Source organism: Cyphomyrmex costatus, unplaced genomic scaffold (assembly GCF_001594065.2).
Source record: "Cyphomyrmex costatus isolate MS0001 unplaced genomic scaffold, Ccosl1.0 scaffold55, whole genome shotgun sequence".
Taxonomy (NCBI): Eukaryota; Metazoa; Arthropoda; class Insecta; order Hymenoptera; family Formicidae; genus Cyphomyrmex; species Cyphomyrmex costatus.
Window position 1 is genome coordinate 1131577 of NW_017279708.1, and position 19398 is coordinate 1150974.

A 19398-nucleotide genomic window follows, 5' to 3' on the forward strand; every position below is an offset into this window, starting at 1 on the left:
ATCGCGCGGACGACGACACTAAGGATCGAGATGTGACTCGCGTGATTTATATAGTAAGATCCTCACGAGAGGATACATCTACTTGCGATTGTCCAGCATCATATATATTTCGTCATTATATATGATATACACGTGTAAATTTCCTTTTTCCATTTCTACTTTTTTTTCTCTCTTTAGTTTACCCCAGAAAATTTATTTTAAAATAAATGATAATTTATCTTGCGCATCGTTTTTGTTATATAATGCTGTTATAAATAACGAATGCTGTTACATTGCAAAATTCAAATTTATTTTAAATTATCTTAATTTTTTTCGACTTATTTTCGTCTTTCACATTTGAATTGAAAAATGAGAGGATCATAGTCGTTAGGCAGGAAAGATGTCGCATCGTATTAACGCTAACTCGAGTTCTGCGATGCAAGCGCGATATCACAAATTGAATTCAGATTAGAACGTATTAGTTACGTGAGAAATCATTTCCCAATGCTAATGCTATACGAGTATCAAGAAATCTCATGACATATATGCGTGTATACGTACTCACACCATTGTACAATGCAATTTCAGTGAGGATCCTGCGAACGGAACTTTGCATTGAATAATTCAGTTTTTCCCTCGAGAAAAATATTTACATAACGATATTTCAGAAATTCCACGTTGTATTTCAAAGCGCTACTCTTATTGCAACTCTTATTATTGTGTGAACGTATAGAAATTCCTTTTTATTATAAAAACTAGTTTATGGGCTAAGAGAATAGATTCTCATGAAATGAACAAGTCATTAGCTCTACTGTATTTTAGTATATGCATTTCATAGAGATGCGTTACAGGATTAAAACTTTGTCTTGTATACCAACAGGGGATCTGACAACATCACGATGAACAAAGTATCATTGCGATCGAGAACACGATTGTCACATTTGTGACGGTTACTCAATATCTTGAACAATGAATAGATTAGCCACAGTAGCGCGCCGAGATACCGTGAACGAATCGTTATCTCCTTGCCGGAGCGCGATCGTCTACAAGTCGATTTAATGGGTCGGTTGCAGGCCATTTGCTCGCTTACTATACAAAACCATCTTCTCTTTTCCCTTTATACCTTGAGAAACTGCGTCGACGAGAGACTCAATCGAAATTTAATAAAAGGAACTTGATAAAAGAAAAATCAACTTTTCAATATATATACATATAAACGCTGAATAATCATACTAAAATTATGTGCTCTGAGAATATTACACACATTTATTGTATGTTAATAAATACAAAGCTAGCACAGATATATATTTTACAACGTGATGTGCGAGAAGATTTCTGACCTTTAAAATATGGTATACGCTGAATTTATAATTAATATCAATTGTAATATAAACGACGGTAATCATTTAGATTATATGTCAATTGATTATGATGTTTTAAAGAATCATTCGCACAACGATCTCGACTTTTCTTATATACTTATCGGTTAATTAATTTTAGCATTTGATTTATGCGTTTCTATGAGTAATTGGATCAGCATCATTCATAAATCGCTGCCAGCAAGTTCCGAGCTTCCTACTAGTTAGAATGATGTACGATCAGGCGGCGCGGCGGCGGCGGTGGTTTTGCTCGATATTGCATCAACTCCACGGAAAAATCGCGATACGGAAAGCAATGCTTAATAATCGTCGTTGTTCTAAGCACAGGATGCGTAGAGATGAATCGTGCACGAACAGAAACGGAATGGTAACGGCGAATGGCATTAAAATAAGAAACACTCCGCAGTAACACTTGAGAAAAATATGTAAAAGTCGACCGCGTAATTGGATCTTCGCGATTAACTAGAAATTAATGATGATGAATGAATGTCATATAGTGTGCTTATCAAGTTCAGAGGACGATCTAAAAAAAAATGTCACATTTTTAATATATTTTTTTAAGACATATCACGAGAAATCAAATAGAGCCTTTCAATGTCAATTAATATATTGTCGTTTTGAATCGCAACAACAAATGCGTTTATTATGTAAACTATTAATTTATAATTATTTATTATAATTATTTGTAATAATTAATTATTAAATATCAATAGTGTTTGAAAAGGTTTATAACATGGACATTTTGTATTAGAAATTATATTAATTTAGAATTCATGTATGTATAGTTAATTTAATTCATTTTGTATATGTATAACCCGTCTGTATTATAAATGTTCCAAGATATAATTAATCTTTATAAAGTAGTGCAGTTGATGAATAACATTTATTAAGAAAAGAGAAAATTATATTAAGTATTTGCTTTAACAGAATTATGGACTAATTTCGGACATTGTGTCTGTCACATGCAGGTAGTTCAAGATATGACGAATCTATTTTTGACATCAAAAGCGACAACTTTCTTGTCAACTTTCGCAAAGATCGGAAATAGAGAAATTTGCATGCAAGTACACGCGGAAGTCATTCGAAGAAATTGTCGCATGCATGAAAAAGAATCCGCGCGTTGGATTTAAGATTTTAATTCGTCACGCTCTGCATAAGGAATTGCACGACAATTTCTAATCTTCTTCATAATTATTATCATTACATATCGCCGCGTTAACAACCAATTCACGCGGTGTTTAAATCAATTTAGGATAGAAAGTACTCTCTTATGTACATCAGATGTAGCAGTTTCTATGGCATTGGAAAGTCGAATACTCAATTTGATAAAACACTCATTAGCAAATAACAAAATATATAGAACACGTTAACTATCTAAACAGATATCGAATTAAGTACAAGAGTATTGACATACATTAAGATTCTTTTCAAGAGAATTAACAGTCGGCATAAAATAACATTACTTTAAACTGCACATAAAACATTATATGTTTTTTATTTAACACTTTCAAACTTTTTGTATGTGCGCGCGCGCGCGCTATGTGTCTGTGAAAGCTATTCGTATAACTGTATGTGTAATTAAAACACATCATACAGCATCAATTGAGTTCAAGACGATTAGCTTTTAGTACGAGTCTAATTAGGCAATTCTCGATCTTTTGTTTTTCGCGGCGATATATGATTAAGCAAAGTGTCGAAAGCGAATAACAAACAAGTGATTACAAACTGTTTCTGCTTAAATCATACAAAACAATTATTTTCACCATGAAAACGCATATTCTTTTTTCTACCTCATTACGTGTAATAAGTGACGGATTAAGAAATTAGAGCTACATACATAAATTATATAAACGCAAAGTATATTTACTACACCTATCATTGCAAGGTATTCGTAAATATGTCACGGTACGTTAGAAAAAACAAAATAATTTCTAACGCGAAACAACAGATTAGATTTATTCATAACAAACACGTATTTCTATGACTGGAAAGCTAAATAATGAAATACCTTACTTTAACAATTCAATATATAGCTGAGTGTTAACATTTTACAGAATAAATGCAATTTTATATTTCGCGTTAGGTGAAAGCGGATGACGTAAAGATATTTATATGATAGAACGGAATTTTTTATTATACGAATGATTATGGCCTCGCGATGATATGATTATCGCGAGATCATTTGCAAATCATGCTTCGACGTTTCTCACCTGCAGCAACATGTCGCTTGGGATTAACAAAGAAACGTTACAATAATGCATTTTGATTAATGCGCATTTATAATAAAGAGTTTAACGTCCGTGTGTTTCCCGACGTTTCGAGAAATGTATTCTAATCAACAAAATACGCAGCTGACATAATTAATGACTTATCCCGTTGTGCGAAGAATTGCTTCAAAGTGATAGACTGCTCGCACAATTCATATCTAAGGCATTTTTAAATTTGATTCTTTTATTAAGCTTTTTTTTCTCTGCGTTACTTAATTATAATTTGCATTATATTTTCTGCACGTCATTTAACATGCTTCACTCTCTCTTTCCTAAAGAATTTTTGAAATGAAACCTTTTTCACATCTCCGAATATATTTTTATTAGTAGTGATATGTATATGTTTGTATATATGTGTAAAAATGCAACTGTATTTTCTTATATGAGTCAGCGGTAAAAACAATAGTTATATTATAAACAACTAATTATTCGAATATTTAAAATATCAGCCGGAAGATAAAATTTTGAGTACTATTTTTTTATCGTTTCTTTATAAATAATGTAGAAACTTTTCGTAAACAAGAGAATTATCTCACATCACCTCATAGGAACATCTGCATAAAAACGCCTATAATAGTCTGTGGTGAATATTTCAGCATTGATTTAATTTTTAATTGATTGTTACGTTCGATAAAGTGCGTGTACAATCATGGAAATGGTTTATTAGCATTAAATGGCATTAAATTGCACGGAACATCGTGTATAACGTAAATTGGAACAGAGTAGTTACATATCACATTTAAAGAGTCGTCTTTGAGAAAAGACGGTCACATCGTATACGTGCGACTCGAAACACCGGATTATATCGACTGATATGAGCAGAATGCGATTGCATGCACTGGTAAACTCGTATTTGTGGTATCGATGAACTAGTACGTGTTTATCAATAAACCGGTATACGTGAGAACGCGATATTGTAATAAAATTCTTCGAGGAAACTGCAGTTGTTGTTATACTCTTTATTATTATGAGATTTGGAGTTATTTACTGGACATATATATTATATGACTTATGTCACGTCGTAATGAAAAATTAAAATTACTAAAATTTATTTTAATTAACGAATATAAGTCTCCACGAATAATATTATTTATCGTTTTAGTTTGAATTTTCTATTTAGATTTTGATCAAGTGTTTTCCATTTCGAACAAAATATTTGTGTATGCATATACGATATGTAGGTGTATAATAAATTTGAAACAAGCACGCTACGTGTGAAGACTTATACCGAAACCATAAAATCCTGTGGGTTGATGTAAATGTTCTTTGCAAGTTTTTTTGACTTGATTAATCTAATAAGGAAGTGGCCATCAAGATTGATACCTATATATCCTCCTTAAAATTCTATCCATTTCATTAAAATACGTATTTTTTGTTTATTTATTGCATTATATTCAGATGCGGACGAAAAAAATAAAAATTTAAATAAACAAAAATTGTATGATATTTAAATTTACATTTTTAAAATTTCGTTAAGTAATTAACTCTTTTAACTATATGCTCACGTAAAGAAACTTGCTATGAAAATATTTTACATGCTATTGCATAAACATTATACGTGTGAACGCGCATACACATACGTAGGATAAAAGATGAGATATCTCAACGATATATATTGCAAGTGTAACAGAACCTTTTGTACGATATCGATCAACCTTTTAGTCTTCGTACAGATGCACTTTTGCGATTAAAAAAAAAGCAAGGTTAGTAGCATGATATTAAAAGGATTCGAGTTATGCTAGTTCTTACACGTGTAACGAAGTATATGTATCAATCACGATTATATTGGAGAAAAACATTGAGTTTTCTTGTATTCTCAGCGCACATCCGATGTTAAATACTGCCGCTTCAGTTTCATTTTACGTTTGCGTTGGGGGTTGCAATTTTCGTATTAAACACATATAGAAAACTAACCATGTAAATATCTCTACATAGAGGTGCGCGCGCGCGCGCGCGCGCGTCTGTGTGCACATAATTCGTTACACATTATCTAGCTCGCAGTGTACTTATCGAAAGTGTAGACAGAACGCGCGTGCACTTATAGTCGTAATTGTTCGTAGTTCTTTTTACGGTTCCCACACTCGCGTAATTTCTGTGATAGAGAGAGAGAACAATGGCGTCTCGTTCAATGCAACGGCAGAACGCGACAATGGCAACAATTGCGGCATGCCAGTCATAAGGTACCGGCTTGATTTCGCGTTAAGAGCCGGGCGTTTTGTGCAATTGTGGTAATTGGCACGAAAGTAACCAGGTTTTTACGTTCGCGCTCGTGAATACGATCTCGTTTCATTCATCACACGATTCACTTATATACATTTTATCATACTTTGTGATGACCCGCGTTACATATGGGAAAATTAAATTACTCGTCTCGTTAGACGCGCGTTCATGCGCGTATATGTATAAAGAAGAAAGATATGTGCCGTTAGTAATTATATTGAGCAAGCTTGAACGAGACCGTCGTCTCGTTGGCTTTTCGCGAGCAAAAAGTTCAAGTAAAATCGTCAGCGTGAAGCGAGAGCAGCATGTTTATATTACCGCGCGTCAATAATTCTCGGATTCTCGACGACAGGCGGTAATGACAAGTTAAACGAGATATTCATATCAGTCTCATTAATATATATTAAGATAATTGATATATTGAACTTCCACTTTTCATTCATTATTATTTCTGTTGCAACGACAACACTGTTGTCGCAAAGCAAGATTACAGGAAGTGATAGAAATATATCTTTATAACATATATTGCCGAATTGTGAAACTTGCGAGTTTAATAACAGAGAGTTACAATCGCGCTTGCTATTGTATTAAAACTGCATCTTCCGCAACCTTCCGTTTCTCACAATTTTGCGACCGAACAATTTCCTATTGAAATCCTATTATAAACTGCAGGCTATAACGATTCTTAAATGCATGAAGGAAAAGTTCAGAGATTTAGAAAGACTAGTCTCGTTGTAAATCAATCGTAAAAAAAATCTGTGTTGCAAACTTGACACGAATTAAAGTGTGTGCGATTAATTTACCTTAATTAGACGTTTGCAGTCTATGCCGTGCTTGAGCGGAGGAATTATTCGGCTTTTTAATCGCGACCCGCGGTGCATCGATCACCCAACAGTTATCAAAGCAATCGGCATCGCGCTGCCGGAATGACCGCGCTCTGACTCCGCACCGTAAGGTGGTTGGAGGTTTACTGACACCGGCGCGGCACGACCGGCACGGACGGCCGACGCGACGCGACGCGACGTAACGCGGAGAAGCATCGCGCCGATCGCGCGTTCAGGCGCCTTCACCTGCTCGTAATCTAAGCAGAGTTTATCCGAGTTTATCTCGCGATACATCATGCGCGCTAGGGAAGGGACACACGTATACGCCGATGTGTAGCCGATAATCAAACCGTTTTCTCGTCATACGTGCAGAATAAGCATAAAACGGGAACGTTAAATCGCCGCATATAGGTAAATCAAAGCGCTCTATAAACGTGACTCGTCAAATTTACAAGTTGCAAGAAAAATCGATTATAAACTTAATATATCGCATGAGTTAAAGCTCCCGTTCACTCGCCACTATACCTACTCCTTCAGATTGTGATGTCAGAAGCGAGAAAATACACACTCACGATCCTTGCAAAATACATTAATATGGAAATATGTTTCAGTAAAACAGTGTATCAACTTGTACAAAAAATATATACCGAAGAAATCTCCTTTTATTTTATTAATTAATAAATATAGTATATCTGGATTTATATTATGCGCATAATCAAAAACAAAATGAGCTGTACTCACAGATATAACAAATTGTCAAATTAATAGATAATATATAGAAATAAATATTATATGTTTAATTTCTTCGCGAGAAAACAAGAAGATAGGTTTTCTTGTATTTTGTAAGTCTGTTCTGTCGCAGAAATATTTCTATTCGAGTGTAATTTGCAAGAATTTTTATATTGTATATTCCTCGGTAACGTCAGTTACAATTTAAAATTCTTATTGCTCCTTATTTCTTTTTCTTTATCTACCAATTTATATACAATATATATTTGCTGTCTTACTATTATAGTTGGTCTCTTAAATAAAGAAAATATGTTGTAATAAATTTCACCAGTTTTATAAAATTTCATTCAAGTAACAATATTCGAAAAAACATATACTCGATATATATATATATAATTATAAATAAAGTTTTATCCTAAAGTCTATCATACAAACTAGATCCTTTAAAGTGGGTCTAAAATGTGTGTGACATGTACAATTATATAGATGCAATGTTGTTTCATTGGATGCGTCGTTTAAAACTGGAATTATCAATCTAGGTGAAACGCTTGATGTAAGTTGAAACGGTTTCTACGGATAATTTCCTATCGGTTACACGTACGACAAAAATTGGTAGTTTTCACGGATATGAAAGTTTATATATATTCCATGTACATATTTGTAATGAAACTGTAACAAAACAACGCTTAATTTGTGAAAACTTTTATGTACTACGATATTCCATTATATCGTTTGTATTACCCAACACTATTATTACAATTTTATGTGAAAATAAATATTATATATTCATTCATTATAAAGCATTTATTTATAGATATGATTTTATAGTAATTTTTTAAAATAAAAAAGAATATTAGGAAATAGAAGTAAATTATAAAGAATTGTATATGTATACATTAACAATTGTAAGACAGAGAGAGTAGAGAGAGAGAGAGAGAGAGCATTTTTCTCTCTATAATGCTCTTTAATTAAAATTATAATAATGGACATATTATACTTTTAATTTTGTGACAAATGAACTTAATATAGAAACGATAACGTAATATATTCTCTGGGTAAATTATTATGATTATCAAATAGGTCTGATGGATCAAAAGCGAGTGAAGAATATGGACACTATCGAATGTTGATATAAAAATTTCTCAACAGTTGATATCATTATCGAAAGTTGATATAATAATCTAAATAACTAAATGCAGGTAATGCAGTGTTAAATTTATCGATCGTAAATATTGCAGTTTTTAGTTACCTTTCGAAGATCAGACTGTCCCGTCGGTAATCGCATACGTTGCAAGTGCTGCATTTTGATGATAAGTCCGTTTCTCTATCGGTATCGTCACAACGATCTTGATCCTTCCGATCTATGACGACGTTCCATGTTCGGTGGATAAGATAGAATAAATAAAGAGTTTTGCTTCGTCCGCAGGGTTGTGATCTGGTATTGCCCATTGTTATTTATCGCTGGACTTTACTTTTATAACACGACACTAAATTAAAATAAATTATTAAAGAGAAACAATTTTGCTCGTAATCACACTGTTTTTTTCACACTTTCATAAAATATATTATCAACGGGTTGCATATATAATGTCTGTTAATTAAATTATTATTGTCCGCATCTTTTACACAAGTTATTCGCACACAGAACTTTTTAATTTTTACATTTAATACACTTTGTTACTATTGGGTATACATACGTTTTATGAATGAATTTTTATCTTTTTCCCTGGAGATACTTTTTCCGCGTTACTTGTAGCGCGAAGATCGTGTTTGATTGCATGACCGGCTATCAGGACCGTGGGATTCTGAACTGCATAAGTCTCGCGTGCCACGACCCTGGCCTTCAGTCAGAGTCGTGTAACAGCTTAAGTAACAGCTTATGTCTTCCTTCTCGGATGGTATGGAGAACTCTTTGCAGAAAAGATAGATCTTCACACAATCTGCAGTTGAATCTGTTTAATCACATTCGTTTATTTTCAATTATTCATTGTTGTATTAAATTTTAAAACTTTTGTCTTTGAACCTACTTTCTGTATCTACTTTGTCATCTTAAGCAGATTCAAAATAATAATTATAATCAAGATATAATACATGTATAATTAAAATCTCAAAAACCACATATTTATCATATATGTTCCAATATTCTTTAAATTATCCTACTAAGTAATAAATAATAAAGTAAATTTTACTTGTTCTGTTTTGGAATATAGAATATAAAATTATGACTGTTAAAGTTACAGGAGGTTTATATCATTAATAACAAATATATCAATTCAAATGCCTCAATAAATATTTATGTCACACAAAAGTTTATATAACATTGTAAATTTCAACGCATTCAATTTTTTCTTTTCAACGGCAGTATCTTCAGGTTTTTTACTTCCTGTTCCAATTGTTTACCCATTAGGAATAACTATTACATTAAATCACGAATGCGCATATAATTGCTGTATTACTCGCATTGTGTTTACACTTGCGTAATTACGAGTCGAGGAAGCAAGTCAAAAATAGCATTTATAGAATGGATGCTGCGTACTGCATTTCTTTAAATGGCAAGGGAATTAAAGTCGTGATTTTATGATACAACTTCATTAATTGTACGATCTCGTGCCGCAGAATGTTCGTAAATTATACTCGCGACATTTATGTGAGAATATTTTATGTTGAATGTACACGTAGGTATATATTTTCCGTTCTAATAAAAATAAGTATATTTATAAAATCGAATGCGTTATCAAAATTACTCTAATTGGCAGAATTTCTGATTTCATATTGACATTAAAAACATATAGTGTAATGTAATGTTATTCATTCGTATAATATAGATTGAAGAGAATCTTAAGTAAGAATTAAATTCAATATTTAAGTTATGTATGAATGTTCATTTTTGTACGAACATTTGCGTTTCTGGCTTATACCAAATATCCTTGTTTAAATATAGTTAGATAATTTTCACTTTGGTTTCCTATACTTGTATTTTTATTATCGAATTCATGTTTTCTATTTATATCGCACTATTTACGCTTTCCCACGATTATAAGATCGTTTACGTATGTGACAGCGTATAACTAGTTCTTCTTTGGATTGCGGATGTGTCACTGTCACTGATGTCTCAGAAATTCCCACGTTTGTTCACTGCGCGTAATGTGGCTAACCGCATGAAGAAAACGTGATATTCTTATGAAATATTTCAAAAAAATTTACAATTTTCATGATTTCGGCTCAAAGAATTGTAGTCGTTTTTTTATTAGCGTAACGGAGCCTCGCGATTATTTCGAGTGACTCGCCGATGTTATACCCGCTAAGTGCGACAGCGATTTATCTTCCTTCTATTATTCGTTCGTAAATCAATCTGTAACCTGTCGTTACTTACATGTGCTTTTCAAACACAAACTTGACCCACTGTTTAATATATGAAGATTAATCTCTAAACGATTTCGATCATTTTATGTATGTTGTATATAATTTTAAATAAAGGGAATTACCCGATACAAATTGAAAGATTATATACCAATCAAAGTCAAATTTTCATTCTTTTAAGGCTAAATTAAATGTATTTTGGTATCATTTCATGAATTGTTCTCGTAACGCATTACCAACGAGTCGATTTGAAATTGTCAAGAAAGTATGCTACTGGAAACTCGTTGTTGTAAAACAACCTAATGTGATCGACAGCAAAATAGAAAATTTGTAGAATCATTGCTATTATACCTACTATTTCGTGAAGATTGTAATACTGTATTTAAAAAAAAAGATTTTCTTACTGTAATATACATATAATATGTGCGCGTGGATTTTATAATGAAATTGTTCCTTGAAACTCTCTATGTAACAATAATACATAGCTTAAGATAAAACGTGTAAGTTTAACATTAATTCAATAACGCGTTTGATGAATATAATTACATCATAATGTACTATAGTATTTACTATAATATTTCGATATATAATTACGGAACACTTTACTCACATCTATACGAAGCACTATTAACGCAACTACAGTATTCAGTAAGATTCTTGTGTAAGAAGATTGGAACAAAGAACGATTTCAAATGTTCCAAGTAGACAATCCTATTGAATTCTCTGACTCTTTTCCTCTCCCTCCCTTTCTTTCTTTAACATTTAGTAGAAGTCGTTTATCTCATCCCAATTTTAACACCAACCCGTAGACCACCACGCCGACGCGCGAAACGGAGCTGACTCTCTTCTACGGAGTAAAAGAGATGAGCGCACTTGTTAAAAATCACACACCCGCGCCCTCGCACTTTTCTCTGTCTCTCTCTCTCTCTCTCTCTCTTCTTCTTCTTTCTCGTCTTCCGTTCTCGCGTTAACATTCAATACTGATGTATATTACCACCGTGAAAATGATTAGTTAAAAATATCGGGGCACTTGCCCTCCCCTACATCCCTCCCCCATTTTGCGTGAGATTCCCTCTCGGTAACATATATCCCTTGGTGCGAAATTGTACAGCACAGTCGCTAGACACGAACCCCTCTAGGTGCAACCGAGAGAGGTTGGGAAAAACGCGCGTTTGAGAGCCGCGAGTGGCATTCACCGGGCGGCTTACAAGAGCCGACTGCCAACCCGCGAATGCCCCGAGGTGCACGTGTGCACGTCGCCTCTCTCGGCTGCCTCTCCAGCGAGTCCTCGTCTTCTTCCTCGGCGCGGTATAACGCCATGGTGCGCCATAACTCGCGTTCAGCCTGACGAGAGAAAGACCATGGCTCGCAGTTTCAGACTGTGGGTCAAGTCGCGACCTACGGCGCGCTGATATATCGTGAGCCCATCCGCTTCTTGAATACCCGCGGCGGAATCCAGGGGACCGCCTCACTGGGTCAGGTTCAATCGCCTTTTGCCACTCAACGCGACACTTCGTTTATAGTCTTATCTTTTATTGTTAATTTTACACATTTCTACCGCAGCTTGTAGTCGGTTTTACAATTTTACAAAATTATAATTACTTTGCGTATTCTGTGCTGTCTAAATGCTTAATTATTATACATCTCCTGATAGCGATTTCTTACGAATATCTATAAATTTTTTTGCTTAATTTAAAAGGTGTTATGTTTCGCTATAACACTAAAATATATCTAACTATTACAGACATATTGTTATTATTTAATAGTGAATTAAATTTGCTTTAACACTTTCTATGAACAAATTTAATTCACATCATCAGCAAGAATTTACAAAAATAGAGATTGCAGTAATATAAGATAATAATTAAGTTTCACCGCTTTTACATTGAATGTATGTATAATACAATTTATTTCGGAGCCAACTATAGTAAACATTCATCTTCTGCCTGATAGAGTAATAAAAATATAGAGAAAAAATTTATAAAAACAACTAGAAATTTACTTTAATTTACATTTTTCCTGGAGTATGCAGAAATGTTTATAGTTTACCTTTATACGTAGAAATCATTATTTCATCTTTATTTCATCGTCAGCGAACATTCCAAGCCTGCGTTTTTAAATATCTAAGCCGCACGTAATGTGGAACGCACCGTAGTATTTACAGACCCTTTCTCCGTTGCAAAAAGCGAAATTTGTTCCAGCGATGGTTAATTGGCATAATTTGGATGAGTACATAATGACACATGGTACGACGAGAGATCGAAGGATGCGATTTCGATTAAGAACTAACGAGCCAACGTTGGGCGTAACATGACACGCAATGTATCACAATTCCTTGTTATGTGGAACGGAAATAAACGGTTCTCTCGAAACAAATATTTTGACAAATTTGAAATGTCTATATTACTATTCTAAATTTTTATGTAATACATTATATATACATAGACAACGTATATGTAAAACATGATAAAGTTTCTTATCTTATATTGTAAGTTGAAAATATGATATTTAATTACTTAAAATAGTTTGATAATTTTTAAATATCATTGGTATAACTTATATTACATGTAACAGTAATAAAATACAGAGTACAAAGTGAAAAAGTTTCGTGGAACGTTCTATTTATCTTGAACAACAAAGTAATTAATAATTTGATTGCACTAACACCTGTATATATAATACGCATCTATTAATATTATTAGAAAATATTCTTACATACATTAAAAGTCTACGACTTTCTGATAGATGAAAAAGGCAGTCCCTCTTTTTAAAATCTTTCATTCTAGTGACTGATCGTAGTATAATTGATTTAAATTGAATGATTGTAATCTTGAAGTAAATGTAATTTGTCTGTGAATTTTGAATGTATATTTTCATCTATAAGAGTTATAATAAAAGAGTTGCGTGTATTTTTATTTTCTCAGACTGCCAATCTTACTAGGTCAGCTCGCTACGGGCTCTAATAAAGATTCTTAACGAAAGGTAATCAAGTACCGCTGCAGATAGAACCACAAGAAACGTCATTTTCATACATACTTATTTCTAATCATGAGACCGTTAATGAAGAACATGACAGAAACGTAAGATATGTATTTGCCAGGAATGAACGAACAACATTTTAAACATCTACAATTTTTCTAATACAGCGTTTGATCGATCGATTTTTAAACACGATAATAATTAGTCAGAAAAAGATAGAAGCATGCTTCTTTTAAAAATATCAAAAATGAAACATTTTGATAATAAGAAAAGTTATTATTAAATGTGCATAGTAAAATAGTTGATGAATACAAATATGTACATATCAAATTCTCATCTTTTATCGACAATATATTACCTAATTTGTGTATAATTACGAATCATAATACACCGCTGTTGTTCAATGGCAGATCGTATTTTATATTTGAATTAAGATATTATATAAGAGCAATAAGTACCTACCGACTACATACGATAGATGACGTAAATTTTCCAACGGGTTGAACAGGTTTAAATTGAATTTATCGCCACGTTACATCGATGGTATAACTCATCAATTGAAAGTTAGCAAATTTCATAGCTACATATACGTCACAGAATTTCATTTTAATTAGAGATTTTCCTTCGTATTACTTAATTGTTGAACAGAAAAAAATAAAATCTCAAGGAGCATATCAGGTCCATATAGTCTGACCCGAGATAAGTGTCTGCACTCGTGTATCACCCTGTAAAAGACTATGTCGTTTCCGGGTGCCTAAGTAACGTTGAGAATAAGGAAGTAGCGTGAAGAATATGGTAATGAGACATAAGACCTGATTCCATAATGATTCTCATATCGCACAGGATGCATGCGCGTATAACTATATATTTTTAAATAGGATTCAATATTAATTAAATTGATTGCCACCGCCGTATACACCGATTAGCTGCTTAATATAATTTGCGCAATATGTGCAGTCTTTGAGCGAAAAATGATTCATGCTAAATCTGACACATGCGCCGCGTCTGTATAACTATATATCTAATAAAATATATTTTGTGATGTAGTATTGTAAACAGACTCGACGCGATAGTACAAAATCGATGCATAAAGGATAGAAATTGCGACATCTCCGTGTCACAATTCAGAGGCAATTGTTTTCCGTCAGCCTTGAAGAGTAAAAATTCAGAGTGATTCCTGAGGATAAGATCCCCGACAGTGGGAATACCAGTGGGTTAGATTCACGCTTGACCTGGGTTGAGCGGATACATGTAACCATGTATCAAGCGGTAAGAACGCCGCTACTTCCGGATGCTTGTGCAATGTCGGGAACAGGGAAGTAAGACGAAAGAAATGATAATTATCGACGTCTAACAGAATTGATAACTGCAGAGAAACAAAAAGTCAGTCAAGTAAATCATAATGAATGGCTTTCGAGAAAAATAATTGATTCACCTTTATAGAAGGAAAAATATAAAGCCACTTTAATTTATAATTAACAATAAATGGCTATTTATTAGTCATTTGTTTTTATACATATTGAAGAAAACAGCAAAACACTTCGTATAATTGTACATTGCTACTTAATAATATTCGGTCTGCAATGATCTGCAAACAATAAGCAGATAAATATAGACAGGTTTGTTAGTGAAATATCAAATCTATCTAACATATATGTATGTATATTCCTCTCTTTTCGAACCACTTCTCGTATGCGCGCGCGCGGTACAGAAACTCCATTAGATGCAACGTTTTGTCGCTTGAAATGATATTGTGCATAACAAAGGATTAATGTATATGTACATAGCTATCTAACAAAGCGGGTCGTACGATCTTACGTAAAACAGAACTGTATGTAATTCCGTGAGAGAAACGGATGATCAAAAAAGGAATGTAAAACGTGTATAATGCCTATAATATCCATGCGAACGCGCGGTTACGATACCTCTCTATGGACAGCAGCATACGAGATTGTGGTCGCATGCATATTATGTAATATCCTTCCAGTGGGAAAACTGTCTACCGGAAAACTTGTCACGGCTGTAATCCAGTTCCTGTTTTCCACATTTCTTTTTTTCAATACGCAGAGAACTAGGTTAATACACGGGAGATACATTTATGATATATGCGAGTGTTCAATCGTCTTGAAAAATTACCATAGAAAAAAAAGTCACCAAACAAGAAAGGAAAAATAATAAGGATGCGATCTCTCGATTTATTGTCGATTTTTCAAATTACTGCACACGCGGTGAACATTATAACGCTTCTCTATCAAGTGAAATGGAAGACACGCATGAGAGGTCGTTAGTTGATCTTGCCTAAGTCACTTAATGTTGTGTTTACACTATAATTACAGATTTTCAGCGAAAGTTACATCTTGAGACGTAAATTACGCAACATATATAAGCTATACCTATCTCCGATTTACATTTACTTACTCGCTGTTATCGTAGCATCTGGCAAGGACCATGACGCCGATGTAGATAGATGTATCAAACGATGTCCTATACTAGCAAAGTATATGTTGTAGACACAAGTTGTTTCCTCTAACATTTCAAATGTGTATCGTTGTTTTTAACGATATGATAATATCGAAGAAAAAATTATTTGTTTTGAAAGGATAAATATTATAGTAAGTAAAAGTAAAACTTGCTTAAAATCGTATTTTATCAAATTTCATCACCATTAAAAGAAATGGAATTATAATTTTTTGATAACTCTAATTAATACATTTATACAGAGAATAATTGGTGAAATCATATATATTGTATAAAAAGATCATATAATTTCATAATAAATAATGATATCGGAATTTCAAAAAATACTAATCTTTAAAACAATGTTTTATGCTTATATAATATTTACCTTTTTGAATGTTTTCTTTTATTATTTTGTCGTATGAAAAAACAAGATACATGAAAAACAGAAATAATTTAAATGCTCGAGTTAAAGGAAGCGCGCTTTATGTAGAAGATAAAACTAAATCTTGTGATAAATACGTATGTGCTTTATTTATAATAAAGGATGAAGGAACAAAATTATCGAGGATTCGAATCTTGTATGAAATATAGATATTATTGAATATGATCACAAGAGCGGAATGTGAAGAAGGAGAATGACCGATATGTCGCATTTTGCCGTAGGCAACTAATTAAACGGATTTAAAAAGTTGTCGGAGCAACATCGTCGTTAAGTGGGACGAGATGTCGCCCTGCAATCGGCGACGGTACGACCTACAAGAAAATATTAATTGTTTCATATTTATTTTGTAAAATTCTAGTAGTTAATTATAATTTTTTTTAATTAGAAAGCAGTATTAAGATAATGATTTAGTCACGAGAAACGACAAACTCTTGCTCATGCGATAATTGGATTCAAAATCATCGCGAAAACATACTTACATATATCGTTCTCTTTGAATTTTAATTTGTATTTAATACATACGATTAACACAGTAGATTATAATTATATTATCACAAGACAGAAATATTTTCGATAATATTTAATGTAATTATATAGTGTATAGATTTATTTTTGTCACGAAAAAGGAGTTGATATTAAAGTTGATTTTGCATGATACTTTTACAATGGAAAACATGTGAAAAATGGGACATCAGAAATGAGCAATGAAACCCCCCTTGCATGGACAGCAGCAATTACACTCTCTTACAGTTAGGGTCAATAGAAAAAGGCACGCGAGGGTCTTGTCGGTCTAGTTTGCTGTGTTAGATCTGCTCGATCCATAGAATGGATCTATCTCCAGTCGCTCTCGAAGAGAAGATGCATCTATATAGTAAATGGCCAAGCCTACGCCCATCTTACATGGAATTATATACCGTTACATTATTTATACCTGCTTACGTATTTTGCCCACGCATAACTGCTACTTATACCGCCAACAATCACTTTTTTTTAACTACTAAACTTAGCTCATATACTACTGGAATTGTTTGTATACATATAGACTTTCTAGTTCTCGCATATACGCGCAAAGAGTGACGTTACATAAAAGATCCCTGAGATATAAAAAAAAGATAAAATAATCGTATCAGTCAGAAAGAATTCTGAGAGCAGTCATTACGACCTTTTTCGTCATATCATCAGAGGTCTGATCAAAATCCCAATGTAGTACATATACACCAACGTACCAAAAAACGTTAAGTTCATTTTAGCGATATGAAAACTATACATACCTACGTTCGATTTGGACGTTCATGTGTGTGATCACCTCTTTTACGTTATTTGTAAATCAAGAAATAACACGTTGTTGATATTTCTTACATGCCATTTGTAAATAAAGAGAATTTGAATAAAACAAAATATAATATGTGAGATTACAAATAACAAGAATATGAAGGCTAATGTGAGTAATTCGCTGTTATTGGTGCGATCATATATAAGATATATGTTATAGAGTGAATTTTATATACCACGTATGTAGTTCCATCAAACGCGTGCCGAAAATCCTTCAGACTTATAACGCAACTCTATAATTAACTACCGCAGTAATATCACAATTTTTTGATGCTTATAGCATCTTATTAGATCTTAATAATATGTTGGAAGACATATTAAAATTTTTAACATGTAATGTTAAATTAATGATAAATTAAAATCGGTGAAAAATAATATTGTGAAGAATATCACAAGTTGGCGTTTCGTCCCGGCTTCTCACTACTAGACTGCTATATTTTAATTGATATGAGATATTGTCTTAAAACTTTGTAAAAAAGGACCGTAAATTATCTTCACCTCCCTGATATAAAATAGTCGTAAAAGAGGCATATAAAGTACGTTTACCGCATATAATATATGTATAGGTATATATATCTATGTATTTATATATTTTTTATTTGTGAATAATATATTTATGTGTACAGTCAGAAAAGCAATGATCAGGTTGCGACACTTTTTTTCAAGTTTAGGATGCGATTTCCTATCTTTGAAATACTATTAATTGATATGTGTCTATTATGTTAATTAAACTATCGATCTATTTCTTGATTTCCAACTCGTCAATGTCGCATTATATATTAATATATTATACATACTTAAAGATTTTCAAATGCATTTATGGTGTCGATGGTGACATCGGCGAGTATAGTGCGAGACACCTCAGTAACCTGGCGAAAATTGAAGAACGCTGACATTATCAACTGCCGTTTCAGCTGTTCCGAAGATAATATATATAATGAAAATTTTATCTTATTTGATCACTGTTTTATCATCAGGAATGTACAGCGAGAATCAAATTTGATCGAGGAAGGTAAAATTCTCATATAATGTAATAAAATTTACTTTAATATATGCGTAAAAATAAATTTAAGAAATACGGATTTCAAAGTCTATCTAATCACGTGTTGTGCGCGCATATCAGCGCATGTGCGATGCAGTTTTCGTGATGAAAAATATCATGGAAAGTGGTGGAACTTATTATATGTCTGCGCTTGTTTATTCCCTCTCCGTTTTCATCCGCGTTTTAACGTCATAGTCTGCTACCGACAGTACCGACTGCTACGGAGCTACGGAGTAATAATTGTAATCGTCATGTTGTGTACAGTCTGATCTTTGTTTGGTCAGAGAGGTTTGGTACAGTCGTGTCAAGTTGTCGTCGGACTCGTCGTAGTCGTCGTCAGTCTCTTCAGTTTTATCGATGTACGTTTATATCGGTATACGTCATA

General features: G+C 33.1%; 1 protein-coding gene across 1 annotated transcript in view; it reads right to left on the reverse strand.

Annotated features, from left to right (window-relative positions):
• The window catches only part of mwh (multiple wing hairs), a 33638-nt gene extending 24791 nt beyond the window's left edge, over positions 1–8847 (reverse strand). The window contains exon 1 of the mRNA XM_018546407.1: positions 8648–8847. Within this exon, the coding sequence (XP_018401909.1) occupies positions 8648–8847 (200 nt within the window). The remainder of the gene's footprint in view (positions 1–8647) is intronic.
• Between the last annotated feature and the right edge of the window lie 10551 nt (positions 8848–19398).